This window comes from Trachurus japonicus, chromosome 24 (genome assembly GCF_045865225.1).
Source record: "Trachurus japonicus isolate A0001 chromosome 24, Traja_1.0".
Classification (NCBI taxonomy): Eukaryota; Metazoa; Chordata; class Actinopteri; order Carangiformes; family Carangidae; genus Trachurus; species Trachurus japonicus.
Genome location: NC_140930.1, coordinates 12,763,463 through 12,780,621, shown reverse-complemented (window position 1 = coordinate 12,780,621; position 17,159 = coordinate 12,763,463). Strand labels below are relative to the sequence as shown.

General features: G+C 41.2%; 1 protein-coding gene across 1 annotated transcript; it reads right to left on the bottom strand.

The window, feature by feature from the left end:
* Positions 1-1,834: 1,834 nt before the first annotated feature.
* LOC146961458 (apolipoprotein B-100-like) lies at positions 1,835-16,050 on the bottom strand. The gene is made up of 26 exons (XM_085770670.1): positions 15,931-16,050; positions 15,457-15,495; positions 15,231-15,343; positions 14,987-15,132; positions 14,686-14,833; positions 14,094-14,246; positions 13,809-13,933; positions 13,489-13,574; positions 12,957-13,398; positions 12,719-12,833; positions 12,472-12,618; positions 12,160-12,371; positions 11,848-12,067; positions 11,519-11,692; positions 11,228-11,431; positions 10,936-11,103; positions 10,452-10,657; positions 10,109-10,279; positions 9,706-9,836; positions 9,387-9,588; positions 9,102-9,274; positions 8,821-8,996; positions 8,608-8,723; positions 8,099-8,472; positions 3,299-7,992; positions 1,835-3,198 (listed from the first exon to the last, which is right to left on the bottom strand). Exons 1-26 carry the CDS (start codon positions 15,983-15,985, stop codon positions 2,092-2,094), a joined length of 9,897 nt encoding a protein of 3,298 aa, XP_085626796.1. The 5' UTR covers positions 15,986-16,050; the 3' UTR covers positions 1,835-2,091.
* Positions 16,051-17,159: the final 1,109 nt, after the last annotated feature.

Genomic DNA, 17,159 nt, shown 5'->3' with positions numbered 1-17,159 from the left:
GGAAACTCAATAAAAAAATCAATGTGTGCCACTATCTCTACTTCTCCATTCTTTTGCCTAATTTTCTCACACTGAAGACCAGTTGTTCCTGCAGCCACCATTACTTTCATTGTGCTGGAAATAAACACATATTTATTCACAAATATACTTTGCAAAGACCATCATCCCTTTAATTTGTAATTTTATACATTCTTTTTAAAATATAGGGGAGACTGGGGACAGTTGCAACACTTTTTACATTTTTCTCAGTTACTTAGAGACTATTTGGACTAGGCTTACCAAACTTTTATAGATTAAACTTACATTTGTCAGCTAATTAGTCATACCATTTAAAGATGGTTACATATGACACATCAATCACAATATTCATTTGAATGGAAGAATCCAGACGTTGCAACTGACCCCAAACCCAAAATTTCACTTATTAACTTTTGATTTTTTTGTCTCAATAAGCATAGTATTCCTAAAATATGCATTGTCTTACAATAATACTATAGTATTATTTAGTTATTTAGTAATATTTATCAGAGAACAGTTGGAGTTTTGTTTTGCATAGAGCATAGGCCTTGAGTCAATGTGCAGAGGTTAACAGTGGTAATAAAACTCAATAGCTCAGTGTGAGACAAGAAGAATGGAACTATTTCCAATACAAAAAAAACTTTTAGAAACATGTACTCTACTTTTGGATGATTTATTCACTGTATGACATCAAATAGATTTACTTTTCTCTAATTTTCAAAGGAAAATAGATGTGGCTACTTCTGTCCCATAGAATAAGATACAACTACAAATTGCATATTTCATTATAGGAAGTTATCTGGAGAATTATTTTGAAATCTGAGTCTCTCATGGTTTAATATAATTGGCTGTTCTGTTCATCATGAGGAACAAAAATAGATATATTGTGCCTATTTTAAGCTAAAAATGTTTCATTTTATACATTTGCATTTGCATAGTGCTTCCATATTCAAATGGCAGTTGTTGCAACCGTCCCCTCCCTGTCAGCCATGACAAAACATCATGTACCAGCTAGACACAATGACACTGACACATGCTAACCATATCATTTGATAGTCAACAAAACAGTGATTCAAACTAGGTATGTTTGGATTCATTCATACAAAAGGTCAGGACAGTATGACAAAAATACAGCTCATGAAAAAAGCTACTTTCATACCCTTAAAACATCTTTGTCTCAGTACAAGCAGGAGCAGATGCTGAATATGTCTTTTCTATTATTGGTGGATAGAGGGTCTAACTGTGAATGTGCAGTGTGAGTGTCATCACTCTAGCATGTTTCTGATTGGAGAAATAAGGCTTGTTGCAACTGTCCCTTGTTGCAACTGTCCCCAGTCTCCCCTACCCATTATGAATTTAGTTGAAAATTAATTAATTTATTCCAAAAGTGGGATAAACATTAAGCCTTTTCATTTGTTAGCAGCAGCTGCCAAAAATGGACTCAGACTTCATTCTTTGTATTCTCATTGTGTTATGATAAGGGATCTTGTGTGTCACAGAAGATATTTCTGTCTCAGCTAAATTTATACCTGAGGCTATAAATAATCAACATATGACAGAGTTAAAAAAATAACCTCATTTCGTGACTGTAATGTAAACAATTAAATAAACAGTATGTTTTGTGAGTGAGAATATCAGCTTTATTAAAGTGAAATCAGGCTAAAATGCCACTTATACCTCATAACACTATCCTGGGGGAATAACCAGTGTGTAAAAATCATATCACTTTTGCCAAAACTGTTACTCTATAAGCCTAATAGGAAGTTGATTTTTATACATTTATATTTTAGCATACATAAGTCAGACACAAAGTTGATTGCAGTACAAACTGTCTTTATTGAAGCCCACACATTTTAAATAGTACAAGACACAAAGGGAGCACTGTGAGAACTGTGAAATAAACACAATTACCAGTTTGAAAAACAAGATAGAGAGACAAACACTAGTTAGACAACACTTGTTAACATGCAGTTTTACATTTTTGGTTGAACAAATATACTGTTGTCATGATTGTTACACAACAGATATAAAAGATGCAAACACTGGATTAGGTCTTTTTTAGCTATGGTCATCTTAGTTGAATTTGGCAACAAATGGGAAAGGAATGTCAATATCCATCTGTCTGTCACTAACTCTCACAAAGGGTCCAATGCTTTCGCTTTTCTCCTTCAGGGTCTTAATGACATTGTTGTGGAATGCATTCATACGTTTGACCATAGTGTCAATCCAGGACTGGATGTCAACCTGGAGCTGTTCGCTAGATACATCAGACAGAATATTCTGGATTTTAGCTCTCACAGTTTTCAGATATTCCATAACAATTCTGTAGACCTCCTCAATCTGCATAGAAACATCAACCAGGATGGGAGAGTTGATGGCATCTCTGTACACACCACTGACAAATTCAGTGAGTTTTTCAGTGTTCAGAGATTTTACAGTTTCAAGAAAGGTCTCACTTTGTTTTGTGATAAACTGTGTGAATGCTGAGAATTTCTTAATGATGTCTTCCAATTGGATTTCTCCCAGTTTCCTCACAGTTTCAATCATTTTGTCTTGGATTTTGCGCAGAGCTACAGACAAATCATCAATAATTTCTCTTCCATTGACCATGTAGTTAGAGCCAGGAAGAGTGAATTCAATAGACTGGAAATAGTCAAGGACTGCTGTAAACATGCTGGTAAAATACTCAGGGATCTTTTGAACAGCTTCCTCAGTTACATCAGCAACAAAAGTGCTAAATTTCTGGTAGACCTCAAGCCCGGAGAGCCTCTGCTCATACCCAGGGATCTGGAACTTGGTCTCTCTCAGGAATTTAACAACAGCATCAAGAACAATTTCAACTTTCTTCTGGTATTCTCTGAGGATTAAAATGGTCTTCTCTGTGACAGTTGTCATGACAGCAGATGGACCGACTGCTGGAAGGTTGTCCATAGCCCTCTTGAACATCACTTCGCCCTGCTTTTTTGCCTGTTTAATAGAATCCCCAAGCCTAAGCATTTCGTTATATGCGATGACAGCAGGATCAGACACCATTTCCACAACTGTTGGCACCTGTTTCTTCAGTCCCAGCATCACCTCATATGGCATCTCCATGTTCCAGGTTGTCTGAATGTTCAGCTTCTCAGAGTTCATCACAGACATCTTCACACCCAAGATATCAATGTCTGTTGTTGGCTCAGACTGTGGAAAAGAGTAAACATAGGACAAAAACATAAATTAATAATTGAAATCAAAATTAAAGGTAATGAGAAAACAAATACGTGACTAAAAGTTATCTTACCGGGTAGCGGCCATAGAGTCTTGCTTTGACTTGTGCGGGGCTCTTGGTCTGCATCTGAACTGCAATGAGTCCTGTGGATGGTGTAGCCATAGAGACAACAAGGCCTTCTGCTGGATTTCCAGTGATCTCCTGGTGGATTTCCATTGTCATCTCAGGCAGTTTGACTTTCATTGAATTAGTGGTGGAGGTTTCCACATTTTCACCCAAGATGATGCTGCTCTTGTGATTTCCCTCTACCAGTGCGTGGTCTACAGCAAGGGAGGAGGACATTGAGAGTCCATCAACTCTGACCAGGCTGAGGTCACCCTTCATCATGCCATTCAGAATGACAAATTCAGAGGATGAGGAAGCATCAAGTGTGGCTGTGGTGCTGGTTTCCTGGTTGATGAGACTGGCATCAGATTTGAGTGTGAGCATTGCTGTTTTCAGAGAGAACTCATGGGTAAGATCGCCCATAACTGGGATCTGAATAGTCTGAATTTTTGGAAGTGTGATTTTTGGAAGAGTCAGCTTGCTCAAGGCAGATGGAACATGCAGAGAGGGCATTGTGATGAGACTGAAGTCGGGCAGAGGAATGGTAAATGTAGACATCTCAACGTTCATCACTGGGACTCTGTAGGCAGGCACTACAATGGTTTTGGGCAATTCAATGCTATAATTTTCATATTCTGCCTTTGCCTGGTTGTAAGATCTAGCAAGGATGGCAGCAAACTCATCCTTTCCGATGAGCACTCTCTTGTGCAGAGTCTTGGCGCCGTTGTTAATGACAGTGATGACTGGATTCAAATTAATGTCAATGGTGATCACCTCAGGGTTCTTCACATACTTCAGTTTGGAGCTCATGTCAAATGTCTGCTGAGGTGTGATTAGGAGCCTTCTCAGGCCAAGTTCTTGCCACAGGGAGATGTAGTCAACTCTTGGTGTTCTAATACCAACAAATGGCAGTGTCATTTCAGGAATTGTGATAGGTTCAGTGAGCACATCAAGGTTTGCTTCTCCTTTAATCTGGGAAAATACATTAATTTCTGTCTCGCCATTGTCCATGCTGAAGTAATGGGAGTATTTGTACTGATTGAATCTTGCCAGGCCAGTCCAGCTGCCTTGCTGAACCTCAGAGTTAAGGGTAAGAGCCATGTCATTCTGGAGATCCACCTTTCCAGTCAGCTTGAATGGAAGGGCAACCTTGACATTTCCCTTGTTCTTGGTGTCAAATGTAAGCTCATTGGGTGTGATCAAAGCAACGGCAGAGGTTGACAAAGTTCCCTCAACCTGTCCAGTCAGGTCAGCCTTGTGAGAGGCAGTGAAATCAATTTTCATGTCTTCAACCTTAGCTTGGAACTTGACCTCTGCAACACTGTCCTTCATGAAAGGTGTATCTGTCTCAGCCTTGGCATCGACAATTATGTGGCGGAAAATGCATATATCAACATCCACATTCTGATTTGCTTTCATGTTTTTGCAACCTGTCTCACCGGTAAAAGTTACTTTGGTTGTGTGGAGATCCATCACCACTTCCAGGTCACTCTTGTGGGTTGCCTCATTTGAGAAGTCCTGAACTGCATATTTTCCATTGCCAAGATTGTTAAAGGTCAGACGGGCAGAACCATCCTTGAGCAGAAAAGCTGTCTTCTGATTCATTGATGTGTCAGTGAAGATATTGAGGGGTGGCATCCTGAGGTCATGCTTGTAGCTAGTGTCAACTTTGGCAGAAACTCCATTTTCTGTGTTAAAGAGTGCATTGTTGGTAAGTTCTGCAACATAGAGCTCAGTTGTGATCTTTGCAGTGGTGTCAGCTGTAGACTGGGCCAAAAGACCATTGAGAGTCATTGTACCCTTGTGGTCAAGTGTGAAACTGGACTGGGCAACATTGATGTTCTCGGAGATGGACAGACGGCTCATTTTGGGCACTGCAACATGTGCACTGGCATCCACAGTGAAGTCAAGGACTCTCAGAGTAGAGGTAGCCTGTGAATTAAGGTTCACCTTGAACTCTGGTGTGACAGATGTAGTTGTGGTGTTCTCCAGGTCAGCAGTGGTCCTAAGTTTGTAATGAGGTGATGTAACCCTAAACTCTCCATACAGTTTTCCAAAGCAAGGAATTTTGGCCATATCTACCACCCTCTCCTTCAGCTCCATAGCAAGTGTATCATAATCAAAAGACCTGACTCTCTGCACCATTCTCATGAAATAATCACTCATGTCGTCAATCAGCTGTTTGAAGTCAAAGGAATACAGTTCATTCACTAACTCCTGAATGGGAGACATAACCTTTTTGACCAATGGCTGGATGTTAATTGATCTGAGAGCATTAAAAGCAGACTGAATCTTTTCCCTCACCTGAAATTGCTTCAGAAGTCTAACAACCTCATCCATGATGTTTCCAATCATCATCTCAATCTTATAGCCAGAGAGGATCTCCTCGATTTTGTCATAATATACATTGAACCTCTCCATAAGGTTGTATTTCTGGATCCAACCCATGATAGATTCCCTGATGGATTTCAGGATGTTAAGGATTTCTTCAGTTGGGAACTTGGCTACAAAGTTGATCAGGTCTTGTTCCATTGAGGTGGTAAACTTTTTCAAGTCTTGGACAAAGAGGTTGAAGTCAAAGTTGTCAATGACTTCCTTCAGTTCTGACACTTTGCTCTGCAACTTGATGCTGATCTCATACCTGTTGTCAAAGTCTTTCAGCATCTCAATGCTTTGGTCCATCAACGTCATCATTGTGGTCTTGACATTTTCAATGACTGTGGGTAGGTACTCAATGAATGGGATCTGGATAAAGTGGCTGTCGCTGTTCTTGTCATATTTCACAAATCCAGAGATGGCATAATCTTGACTGTCTTCACCGAAGAGGGGAGTTGAGATTGTTCCTGCTACCTCAATGCCCATTTTCTCTGCATTATTGTAGGCACTAAATTCTTCATCATAAGTGTGGTCATTTACCTTGGATACCATCTTCATTCTGATACTCTGCTCTTGTAGGCTGAGCATGCTGTTGACCTTGTTCTCCATGGTGGTCTTGATAGATGGTCTGCCTTCCAGGTCATGGGTGGTTGATGCTCTGTAGTCAAATGAATGTGTGAACAGACCAGGTTCTGCTCTCAGGAGGAATTTGCTGTACAGCTCACCGCTGTGGTCTCCATACAGATACACTGCACCATCTGAGTTGAAAAGGGCGTCGATGTTCAGCGTGAAGGGCGCAGCAGCAGTTTTGACTGTGCTGTCCAGACGAAGAGATGGTGAGTTGAAGTTAGCCACATTGTTGAACTTCATGATCAGACCAGCAACTTCCATATCAGTGGTATGTGTCATGTGGGATCCCAGGAGTTTACCATTGGTATTGCACTTTGCGGACAGGACCAGATCAACAAACTTGATTTCATAAGTGTGTTTGAGCTCTTCCTCTGAGAAAACTCCCATCATCATTCCAGTCAGCTCCATGTTGTAGGGTTGAGCCTTGAACTGGGCATCATTCACAAAGTTAACCTCCATGATCTTCAGGTCATTTTTCACAATGACTGAGGCAATAAAACGCTCCATGTTAACTGTGATGTCATGCATGTAGGAGTTCCTGCTGTCAAGGACATTGTCGGTCTTGGAGCGGAGGGTAAAAGATTTCAGAGAAAGAGACAGTGAGTTGGTATTTTCAGTCCTCATCTCGTTGAAGGATCCAACAATGTTGTTGGATAGAACCAGGCCATCTTCGTTCAGTCTGAGGTTCACTCTGTTCCTGGTGTTGATGTCAAAGAGGTTGCCCTTCAGGATGCCGTTGAAATAGACTTCTGTGGTTGCAAGCTTTCCCTCAACACTGAGCTCACCTTTGTTCTCTTTGATGGCTCCCTTGGTGGTGAGAGACATGGTGGCACCAGTTGTGTCAACTCCACCATGGAAGACGTTCTCAAAGGTCATTGGGCTGTACTGAGCAGTTGTTGTACAGCTGGTGGTCAGGCCATTTTCGTTCAGGGTCAAAGTTGCCTTGTGAGAGGCAAGGCTTGAAAATACGTTGACAGATGCATCAGTGTTTATCTCCAAGCCAGAGGGGTTCATGGATCCAGTGAGCAGAGAGTAGACACGGTTCTTGGTATCATCAGCTTGATTCTCGATTCTGAGGCTGACCTGTCCTCCTGTGGCAGAGAGCTCCATCTGGTTACGAATCATTCTCTCATCAGCCTTGGTCACTGAGTCAGACTGCATGGTAAGCATGAGATCCTTGTAGTTAAGACTCATTTTGGTGGTGTGCTTGATGGGGCCGCTGTTCATGTTGGTGTTGGACTCAATCAGAAGTTCTGCATTTGCATATGATGCCTTGACCTTGTTCACAACCTTCAGGATGTCAGAGTTCACTCTCAGTGTGTTCTCCATCCTGGCTTCTTTCTTCTCTGGTTCAACTGAGAAAGTGTGGAGATAGGTGGTGGTAGCAGTCATGGGCCCAAGAGTAACACTTCCATCTGTGTTGATGTCTCCAGAGAAAATGCTTGAGGCCAAGGTGACCTGGGTGGTAATTGTCAGAGAAGTGTCCAGACCCACAGGGGAGTTGGCAAAGATGTTGTACCTTCCTGTCAATAGCATATTGTCTGTGACAGCAACGGTTTCCATAAGATTAAAACCTGTGTTCATGAACATGTGGTTCAAGGAACCATCAATGGTTAATTTTGTGGTTGTCTCTGTGTCCATCATCTTTGCAGCTCCTGTAAGAAAGACAAAATAGAGGGAAAATTTTGTATTAACTTCTGTGCTGTCTCTGTTTTTTAAGATAACACATTTATATTTTTTAAAGGATAAAGATTAAGTTACCCTCAGTTGAGAAGGACAGAAGTGTGACTGGGCTGTCAGCCATGACGTTGAAACTGGCAAGGTAGCTAGAAAGCTCAGCAGGGTTGCTGCCAGCAGAGACTGTTGCCTCCATGTTATAATAGTTGCTCTTGACCTTAGTAGACATTTCTGCCAGTCCAAGCCTAGGCAGGTTGAGTTCATACTCAGAGGGGATGGTGAAAGTGGGGATTCTGATCTCCCTTGATGGAAGCTCCATGTCCACCTGAGGCAAGGAGATTTGAGGGGTGGAAACCACTGCAGGTATCCTCAGTTCCCCAGATGATTTGCCCCCAAGAGGCAGAGGGAGTATGAAGGTCATACGGCCCTTGTTGAACTGGTATCTGAATGTGCTTTCGCTGGTAAAAGGATGAAAAGAAACACTTGGTTAATATAAATCAGATATTTAAAGCAGGGAAATTTCTGCACCCATTTTGCCACTGATAATGATTTTAATATCTTAATTCAGATTATTGAATGTGTGTTACACTTACAGGTCCATGAACAGGTTCTCGGGCATGGAGGGCATTTCCACCTCTGCAATTCTGTTCCTCAGAGTCTCAACATAGGGGACATCAGCTGAAATCTTGTCCATCCAGATGTTGCTGGCCTGATGAAGAAATACCACATTTCTCAAGATTTAGTCTGGAAAAACTAGAAATAAATAATGGTATTTTAAATAGTGAAAATTGCTGTATTCATTTTACCTCAGCTGCCTTGTTGATGATGTGACGCAATTTCATATCGGTCTTGACAACCTGCTGGTCCATGGCATCCTCCACAAACTGCCTGAGCCAGGCCTGGAGGGCTTCGGTGTAAGGCACCAGGATCTTAGTGTCAGCATTAACATTGGATGTGAGCTGAACCTCAGCCTGCTCTTCACCTGAGATACAAATAATTTTTAATGTTACTTTTGTATTTGAGGCATTTTTTTAATGAATGCATGAAATGAAAGACCCCCATTTGCATTAGTTTCTAATAGTCGTACCGTATTTGAATATCACTGCCTGAACAGAGGAGGTCTCTGGGAGCTTGACATCACTTTTGATCTCCATGGTGAGTCCATTGGTTTTGCTCATTTTTGCTGTGATGGCAGCATCAGTCCTGAGTGAGGGGACCAGCAGCTGAACCTGCAGCATGCCATCATTCATGGCCTGAAGCCTAGGATAATTAAAAAAAAATGATCCAATCAATAATGTGCACAAAACAATTGTTTAAACAGTGATGAATTTGAATAAGTGTTTGAGGAAAGTTTGCAGTGAGGTTTACTTACTTGGCACGGCCGATCAGAGAGAGCTGGGCCACGTTCTTGTTGGAAATCTCAAAGATGATGGATTTGCCCCTGGAAGCGCTGTCGGTCATGCCAACCTTAACTCCAGCCTCAATATCAAAGTCAGGAACCTGGACTTGGGTGGTGAAGACATTCCTATTTCTGTTGTATTTCATGGTGGCTGTGGCCTCAGTAGCCTGAGCACCTGAAGTGACAAGTTAGAAGAATTGAGTTAGAATAAGTTGATAAATTGATTACTGATGCATGATTATGCTCACAGAAAAAAACATTGGTCGATATAATTTTTGCTTGATGATCGTACCCTCAGCTCTCAGGGTCATCTTCACAGAATCAACCTTCTGGTTGCCATCCTTTCCTTCGCTGAGAAGCTTGTAGGCGATGGTGGCTGTGTACTCGGAGACCTCTCCGGTGGGTTTGATGTCTACAGCAAACCTAGATTGAGATGAATATTTCAGTAATGAGCTTTCATAAAAAAAAAACATTTATGTATAAAATAGCACAAAAAGCATTTCTTACATAGTATCTAAATTATTTGACCATATATTAAACAGTTTTTTTTTGTGCTATTTGTTATTCATACCTCCATTCATCCAGTGTATTTTACCATATTAATTTAATTTTAACCAATATTAAATCACTAAATGATACATCACAGTAATATGGCATTGGCAAAATGATCACAGTTTCTTCAAATCACAACTTACAGGCTCTCTCCATTCAGAGGGAAGTAAGGCACAGTTGTCCTGCCACGGGTGTCAGCGCGAAGTGTTCTGGCGCAGTATTTGACTCCAGTGAAGAGAGGGCTGCAGTTTGAGTCACCCTCTGTGTGTGGGATCATTGTAGCCTGGTCATCACCCACAATCAGCACTTTATTGCTGTTTTGGAAAGAAAAAAAAAGAATAGCAAAATTAGTCTCTGTCCTCGAATAATATGGTGCTACAATATGACCAACAGCTGGTTCACAAAAGCAGAAACAGGACAAAACCAAACAAATACATTTTTATCTCTGAAATACAACATATGAATGTGTTTTATGTTATTTGTTACCTAATGTGCAAGAGCTTTGTGGTGCCCTGTGGGGCTGGGATGGAAAGCTTGATCTGGTCCTGCTCCATGGTGATCTTGGCATTGAGTGCACTCTCATGGAACATGCTGGTGTGCATCTCAACGGTGGACACAACAAACTGTGGGACATTGACTCCCATCTGAGTCACAAACTCAACTCCAACAGAGGGCATGAACTGGAGCTCCTTCTGTGAATGAAACCAGATGGAGAGAAATGAAATGGGCTGCAGGGGCTTGAAGAAAAAATGAACTTACACCATCAACACATCAACCGCTTCTGCAATTTTAACCAACCCCGAACTACCTTTATTACTATGCAATAGAAATTCATTGGATTATTTGTATCATTATCATAGATTTTAAGATTTTACCAACACATTTCATTGGATGAAAATCAGCTAACCAACATTAGGACAAACAGTGTATTATTCATTGGTTGGGAGAGAATGAAAAAAAATAAAATTACCATGTTTGGAGACATGCGGAGGCCTCCCTTTGCACCAGGAGTGAAGGTGCCAGACAGAGCAAACGTCAGAGGCAAGCCAGATGCTGTTGACATGCTGAATTTGTTGTCCATGAAGATGTAATGGGCAAAGATCTCATTGTCAGTGCTGGACATCAGATCAGCCATGATCTGATAAAAAAGAATCAGTTATTTCTAATGTGCTCTTGCTGAGATAAAAACAAAACAAAAACAAAGGTGTGAATCGTGGGGAAGGTTATCATATTAAACAGGTAACAGAAGCACAGAACGGTACCTTGGAAGGAATGGTCCTAATGAAGATGTCTGCATACATCATTGCGTTATCAGCCAAAAATCTCAGATCACTGCCCTTGATGTAGCCAAGCTCAGCTCCCATGATCCTCAGGTAGGCCATGGCCTCTGGAGACTCCAGAGCGGACATCTCTCTTACCAGCTTGTTGAAGGTGCGAGAAATTTCTCTCACAAGATTGTCAGGGACCTTAGGATACAGATTAATATGTTTAGTTGTGGCGCAATCAGTGGAAGTTATCAATAGAACAGAAAAAAGATCACACACAAAATATACCTTCTTTTCTCCTGATTTCAGGGGAGCAACCCATTGCTCCAGAACCGCTTTGATCTGTGGTGGCATCTTGCCATCAACCCAGTAAATAGTCTTCCACACAGTATCGGGGAAGAACCCGTTCTTTCCAAACAGAGCCTCAATGGATGGCTCAAAGCCTTTACCTTCCATGCCAACCTACCAGAAAAAGAAAGCAATTTGATTTAATGGTAGGTTTAGAGTGAATATTTTAAGTGAAGCTTCTATTTCAATAGCAGATGAAAAATATCCAAAATATTATATATCATGAACTAATATCATTGTTTTAATGAGTATTTTTATGACATACGTACCTCCCAGATGTTCATGCTGTAGCCAAAAGCTTTCAGGGTCATTTCCAGCAAGACCTCCCTGGGCAACTGGTTACTGGGATCAAAGATAACATTTCCCTGAACAGCAGCCTCAAAATTGTCTGTAACCATAGCCTGCTTGTAGTTGCGAGACTTTGTGGTGTAATCACTGTGTGTGTCAATGTCCATGTAGCCCATGGTGTTCATGATCCTTGAACCAAGACTGAGAAAATAAAATACAATGGAATTAGGTTTTGTTAATACAGTATCAATAAAATATTTCCAATTGTCATTTAAAGTGTGCTCTGTTCTTACTTCTGGGTCTCTACATCAGGAGAGGAAATGATGTTGTACATGTGGGAAGACACGAAGGCCTTGACCTGCACATTCTGCTCCTGTGTGAGCAGCTTCTTCAGCATCTCAACGTCACTGTCTGCTGGGTCCCTCATCAGAATCAGGTAAGCAGCCAGGCGCTTCTGGACAGCACCCTTGGAGTACTGGGTGACCCTCTGGAGGTTAGAGCGAACCTGGATAGAAAAGCAACAGGAGCTTGTTGGTCAGCAGGAAAGCTTATAGAGTATTAGAAATGGTAGAAACTGTTTTTTCTCCGAGGGAAATGCTACATACCTCATCTGTCACAGTCATGCGTCTGAAAGCCTGAATGGCAGCCAGCTGCACAGACAGTGTGGTTGCAGGCTGTCTCATGCATTTGAGCAGGGTGCTCTTGATACCAGCGTCAGCTTGTTCCATTACATCTCCCATGTTGCCAATAACCTGGATGGAATAGTAAAAAAAAGTTTAGAAAAAAAAAATCTAGGCCTGGAAATCACCATCAAAATTATATTATCATTGGAGACCACCGCTGGATACCTACCCTCAAGGTCAGGAAGGTCAGGTCTTTTTCTCCTGCACAGTCTGCGCCGAGCAGAGATGACATGAACTCAGACACAGCAGTGATCTCGGGGGTGACTCCCTCGCTTGCGTACAGTCTAATGACAAAAGTAGACATTAGTGATTAAACACACAGAAACCACAACAGTGTGACAGTACTGACAAGGACTTTCTTCAGATTGAAAACATCTATTTACAAGGTAATAGGTGAGTTTACTTACTTCTTGGCTGCATTGCTCAGGGCATACATGATGGGTTTGCTCTGTTTGTACTGAGCCATTGCCAGCAGGTCCTTCACCATGAGGCGGGAAGGGTTAGACAGGAGACCAAGGGCGTAGACAGCAGCATCAACCTCGAGAGCAGACTCATCGAAGGTCCTGAGAACCTTCAGGATGGCACTGGTGCACTCTGGGGTACCACACTGAGCCAGGGCTTGCCAAGTCAGAGAGCTGGACATGTCCATCATCTCCTCAGCTACAGATCCCAGGACGTCGGCCTGCAGGCCACGGAGCTCAGAAACCAGCTTCTGGAAGAGACGCGCGCGCTCCTCGCCCTTTGACAGGGTGCTCAGCTCCTGCATGGTGGCAATGGCAGCATCCTTGGTCTGCTTGGGGCACTTCTCCTCGGTAGCAGTCATGGGCAAGAACTTGCGGTTGTTTTCGTCTGTAAGGAAATCACAGCACAAACAATAAGCAAATGATAGGAATAGAAATTTGACATGCTACAACACATTTTAAACACTAAAACACTCACTGCGCTCAAAGATTCTGTCGTTGATCTTGGCAGTTTCTCTCAGAGTCACAGTCTGCTTCACCAAAGTAGAGATTCCATATTCATTCCTGTTTACACAGACAAGAGACATTTTCAACAAATTGGTCACAGCTGAAAATCATTACAGTGGGAAAAGTGTTCCATTTTATATCATCAGTATAATATTTATCAAAACAGTCTGGATAGTACAGATACAGTACAGAAAATACAAAGTAAATAGATCTTTCTTTCTTTTTTTTTAAAGGTAAATATGCACGTTTTTGTCTTGTTTTTTGCCAGTACTTCATTCTTTTGAAACTTACTGGTGGGACATGGGCAGGAACAGGTGTTTCTCTGTGCAGGTACCGCTGGTCATGTGCTTCTTCTGGTTGTCAAACTTGTAGTTGCAGGTCTGGGTGCTGCTGATCATCTTGGACAGAGGGAAGTTCTACAGTAGGAGGAAATCCATTTTTTGTTAGTTAACTAGAAAGAGTAAAGTGCTGGAAGTGCTGTTTTTTTTTAAACTGTTCATACTGAGTAAATTAATGTGTAACTCATGGCTTAAGTTTGTCATGATGATTGCATTAGGCTGTTGCTGCAACTCTTACCATGCCGGTGATGAGGGCCAGGGGACTGGTGTCCTGCCTTTGGGCAACAAACCCGTCACATGAGGAAAGATCCCTGGTGACAGTGACATCAGTGGCAATGTCCTCTCTGGAGTTGACAGTGTAGTCGGTGTTGCAGACTCCGTGCACAGTGGGCTGAAAATGGTGAAAGGCAATCATGAATACTGAGAGGATGGGAGACAAGCAAAAAAAAAAAAAAAAAAAAAATGGACTGGCCAGAGGTGGAGTGGTGAACGTGACTTTTGTCCTGTTTAACAGTTACCCAGAATCTGATTATCAATCAATCCTAAAGATTAGCCTCATCAGGAGAGCAGGTGATGGCATTTGAAAGATAAAGTTATCTAGGACTTTGACCTGTCTTTGTGGGAACATGCTGTTACAGGCGTGCATTTATCACCTGTGACTGGGGCAGCTTATCTACCCATTGTGCAACTTGTTTATCTTAGCATGACTCTCCCCACAAACAGCTGCAACCTCAGACCTCTACATGTCGACTCTGGTCTGAATTGATTAGGTGGTTACTGTGCGCTAAGAAAACAGAAAACAAGGCAACAAAACAGAAGGCCAATTGTACCATTTTCTTGTTCTTCTCCTCCTCCATCACTGGCACCATGAGAGCAGAGACGATTCCCCTCTTGATGTTCAGGATGTTGACAGGCTCGTCATCCTCAGGGAAGAGTTCAACGCTGGTCTGTCCTTCAACTGTGATCTTCAAGGGGTACCTAGTGTTGACGTGGAAAGATCATCATTTACAACCTGCCCTTTTATAGCTCAGAACTTTTCCTTTTATGTGTCCTATTGCCCTCAGTTTTAGGATTTAACAATACAGACAATTAATGAATCTTTTCTGAAACAAAAAATTAAAGATGACGTACTTGGCCATGGCATCTCTGAAAGCATTTTCTTGAGCAGCAGGACGATACACTGCATTGCCCTCAGCATCCACACCAGAGATCTCACTCAGAGAGCACTCTGTTGTGCGTAGGATGAATCTACAGGTCTGGGGCACATCGACCTCAACCTGTGCGGCAGATCAAATCATTTTTCTGTTAGTTTTTTGTCTATTTGGGGTCATGAGACGGTTTTGTTTGCAGTATTGATCAGTTCTGTGTGACATACTTTGCAGGAGACTCTGGGGCCGCTCTTTTTGTCGGTAGCTCCATTTACGCCGTTGAAGGTCTCAGCTTCGTAGTTGTACACAAAGCGCCTGAAGTTCTTGAATCGTTTGGCCACTGAAAAGTGTTTGAAACGTCCATTAAAGCACAAAAAAAAGAAAATATCATATGGTAATGTATAGGACACAACACAGTGAAGACACAATGATAACAATAAACAAATAACTCACAATGACAGACTGGGGAATCGTCACTTCCCGCATCTTGCTCTGTAAGGGATAAAAAAAAACGTATGTGTTTTACAATTTTAAAAACCACAACTTTCTCAAGATTTATTTTAAACACTTTTGTAATAATTCTATCAATTTAATCATATGGCACCAAGAGAGTTTACAACGACTATTAGCCAAGAATTATTTATATTTTACTGATACATATTACGAGATATAAAAATGGTCCTTTATTTGAATAACATCACAAGTATGTAATCTAGAATGACTTAAGTAATGTTTGACAATTAAACATGCTATTAAATATTACTCTGGTTATGAATTTGTCACCAGTCATCTGGTTGTTATATTTTTTAAACCAAGCAAAAAACATCTAGGTTTTCTCTCAAATGGATCTGCAATTAAAATATAAAACCAAACCTTTAAATTCTCTTAAGATTCAAAATAACTACTAGTAATGCAAGTAATACTTACGGGCTAGTGTGTAGGTGCCCAGAAGCAGCAAAAGGCAGAGCTTGATACTCCCCATGATGGGCTTAGTATAAGCTCAAGAAGCCTTAAGGTAGGGAGAGTCCTCCTCTTTCTGTGAAGACTAATCTTAGAGCCTTCGTCTAGGCTTTTATAGTTCTCCGATCTTGAAGTATGCGATCACCAGGACTTGCAAATGTGTTGTCCTCGTTCCAAAGTCTGAACAGTCCTTGTGGCAGGCCAAAGGTAAAAATGTTTCACAAACTGAGACCAGCTGACTCCATCAGCATTGGGTGGGGGTGGTCTGTGTGCTAATGTGAGATTACCTCCTCAGCTCTAACTGTATAATTTGGGGCTGTTTTCACAAGTGATTAGGCTGATACCGAGACCATCTTTAATAGAAAAAATAACATATTAATATTCAAAATCTAAAACAAATCACACATATCTTTATCTTTAAAACATGCTGTAATCAGATCAATGTCATATAACAGCTAATATAGCTTCAATCACTAACTTTGATTGCTCTGTAGCGCTCAAAGGGCAGGGCACAAAGAAACTAATTTCCTAGTATCAGCAAAGTAAGGATATGTTTTTGGGGGTTTTTTTTTGTTTTGTTTTGTTTTTTTATTTTAGTTGTTTGGGTCATTTTCTTTTTCAGACTTAATATTGTCTTCGGGTCTGTTAGTATACAGTTTGAATGTAATAGTTGTGATTTTCTGTTAAAAAAAAGAAACATCTGAAAATGATTCAAAAGAAATAATTTCTCGGCAGTTCTTTATTGGAAGTCTTCAGCTCAAACTTACACCATAGTGTCTACACATCCCAACATGTATGAATGCCTCTTACAGAAAGCTGAGTAAACCTTTGCCCCATGAACAATATAATTAAATCACATTGACACAAAATCGAAACCTGAGTCACCCGCTGGTTTTGTTGCCTGAGCTGAATGTGCTATTGCTGTCTCAAAGTATTGGCTCTTTAACTACTTAGACTTACTTTGTGTGTGTTTTTTAGTGTCTTTAATGCCCTGTATAAACATCACAAGCACAGACTACATAAAATTACCAGTGGCTGCACATTGGTAACTTGTACAATGCACAATGGCCTCAGCAATGGTGCCTTAACAACCTTAACTAACCTTTCACCTCCTAAGAGAAGTCTGTGAGGGCTTTTTTGATCATGATTACAACACAAGGAAGAGATAAGTTAATCGACCTGAAGAAGACAGTAGA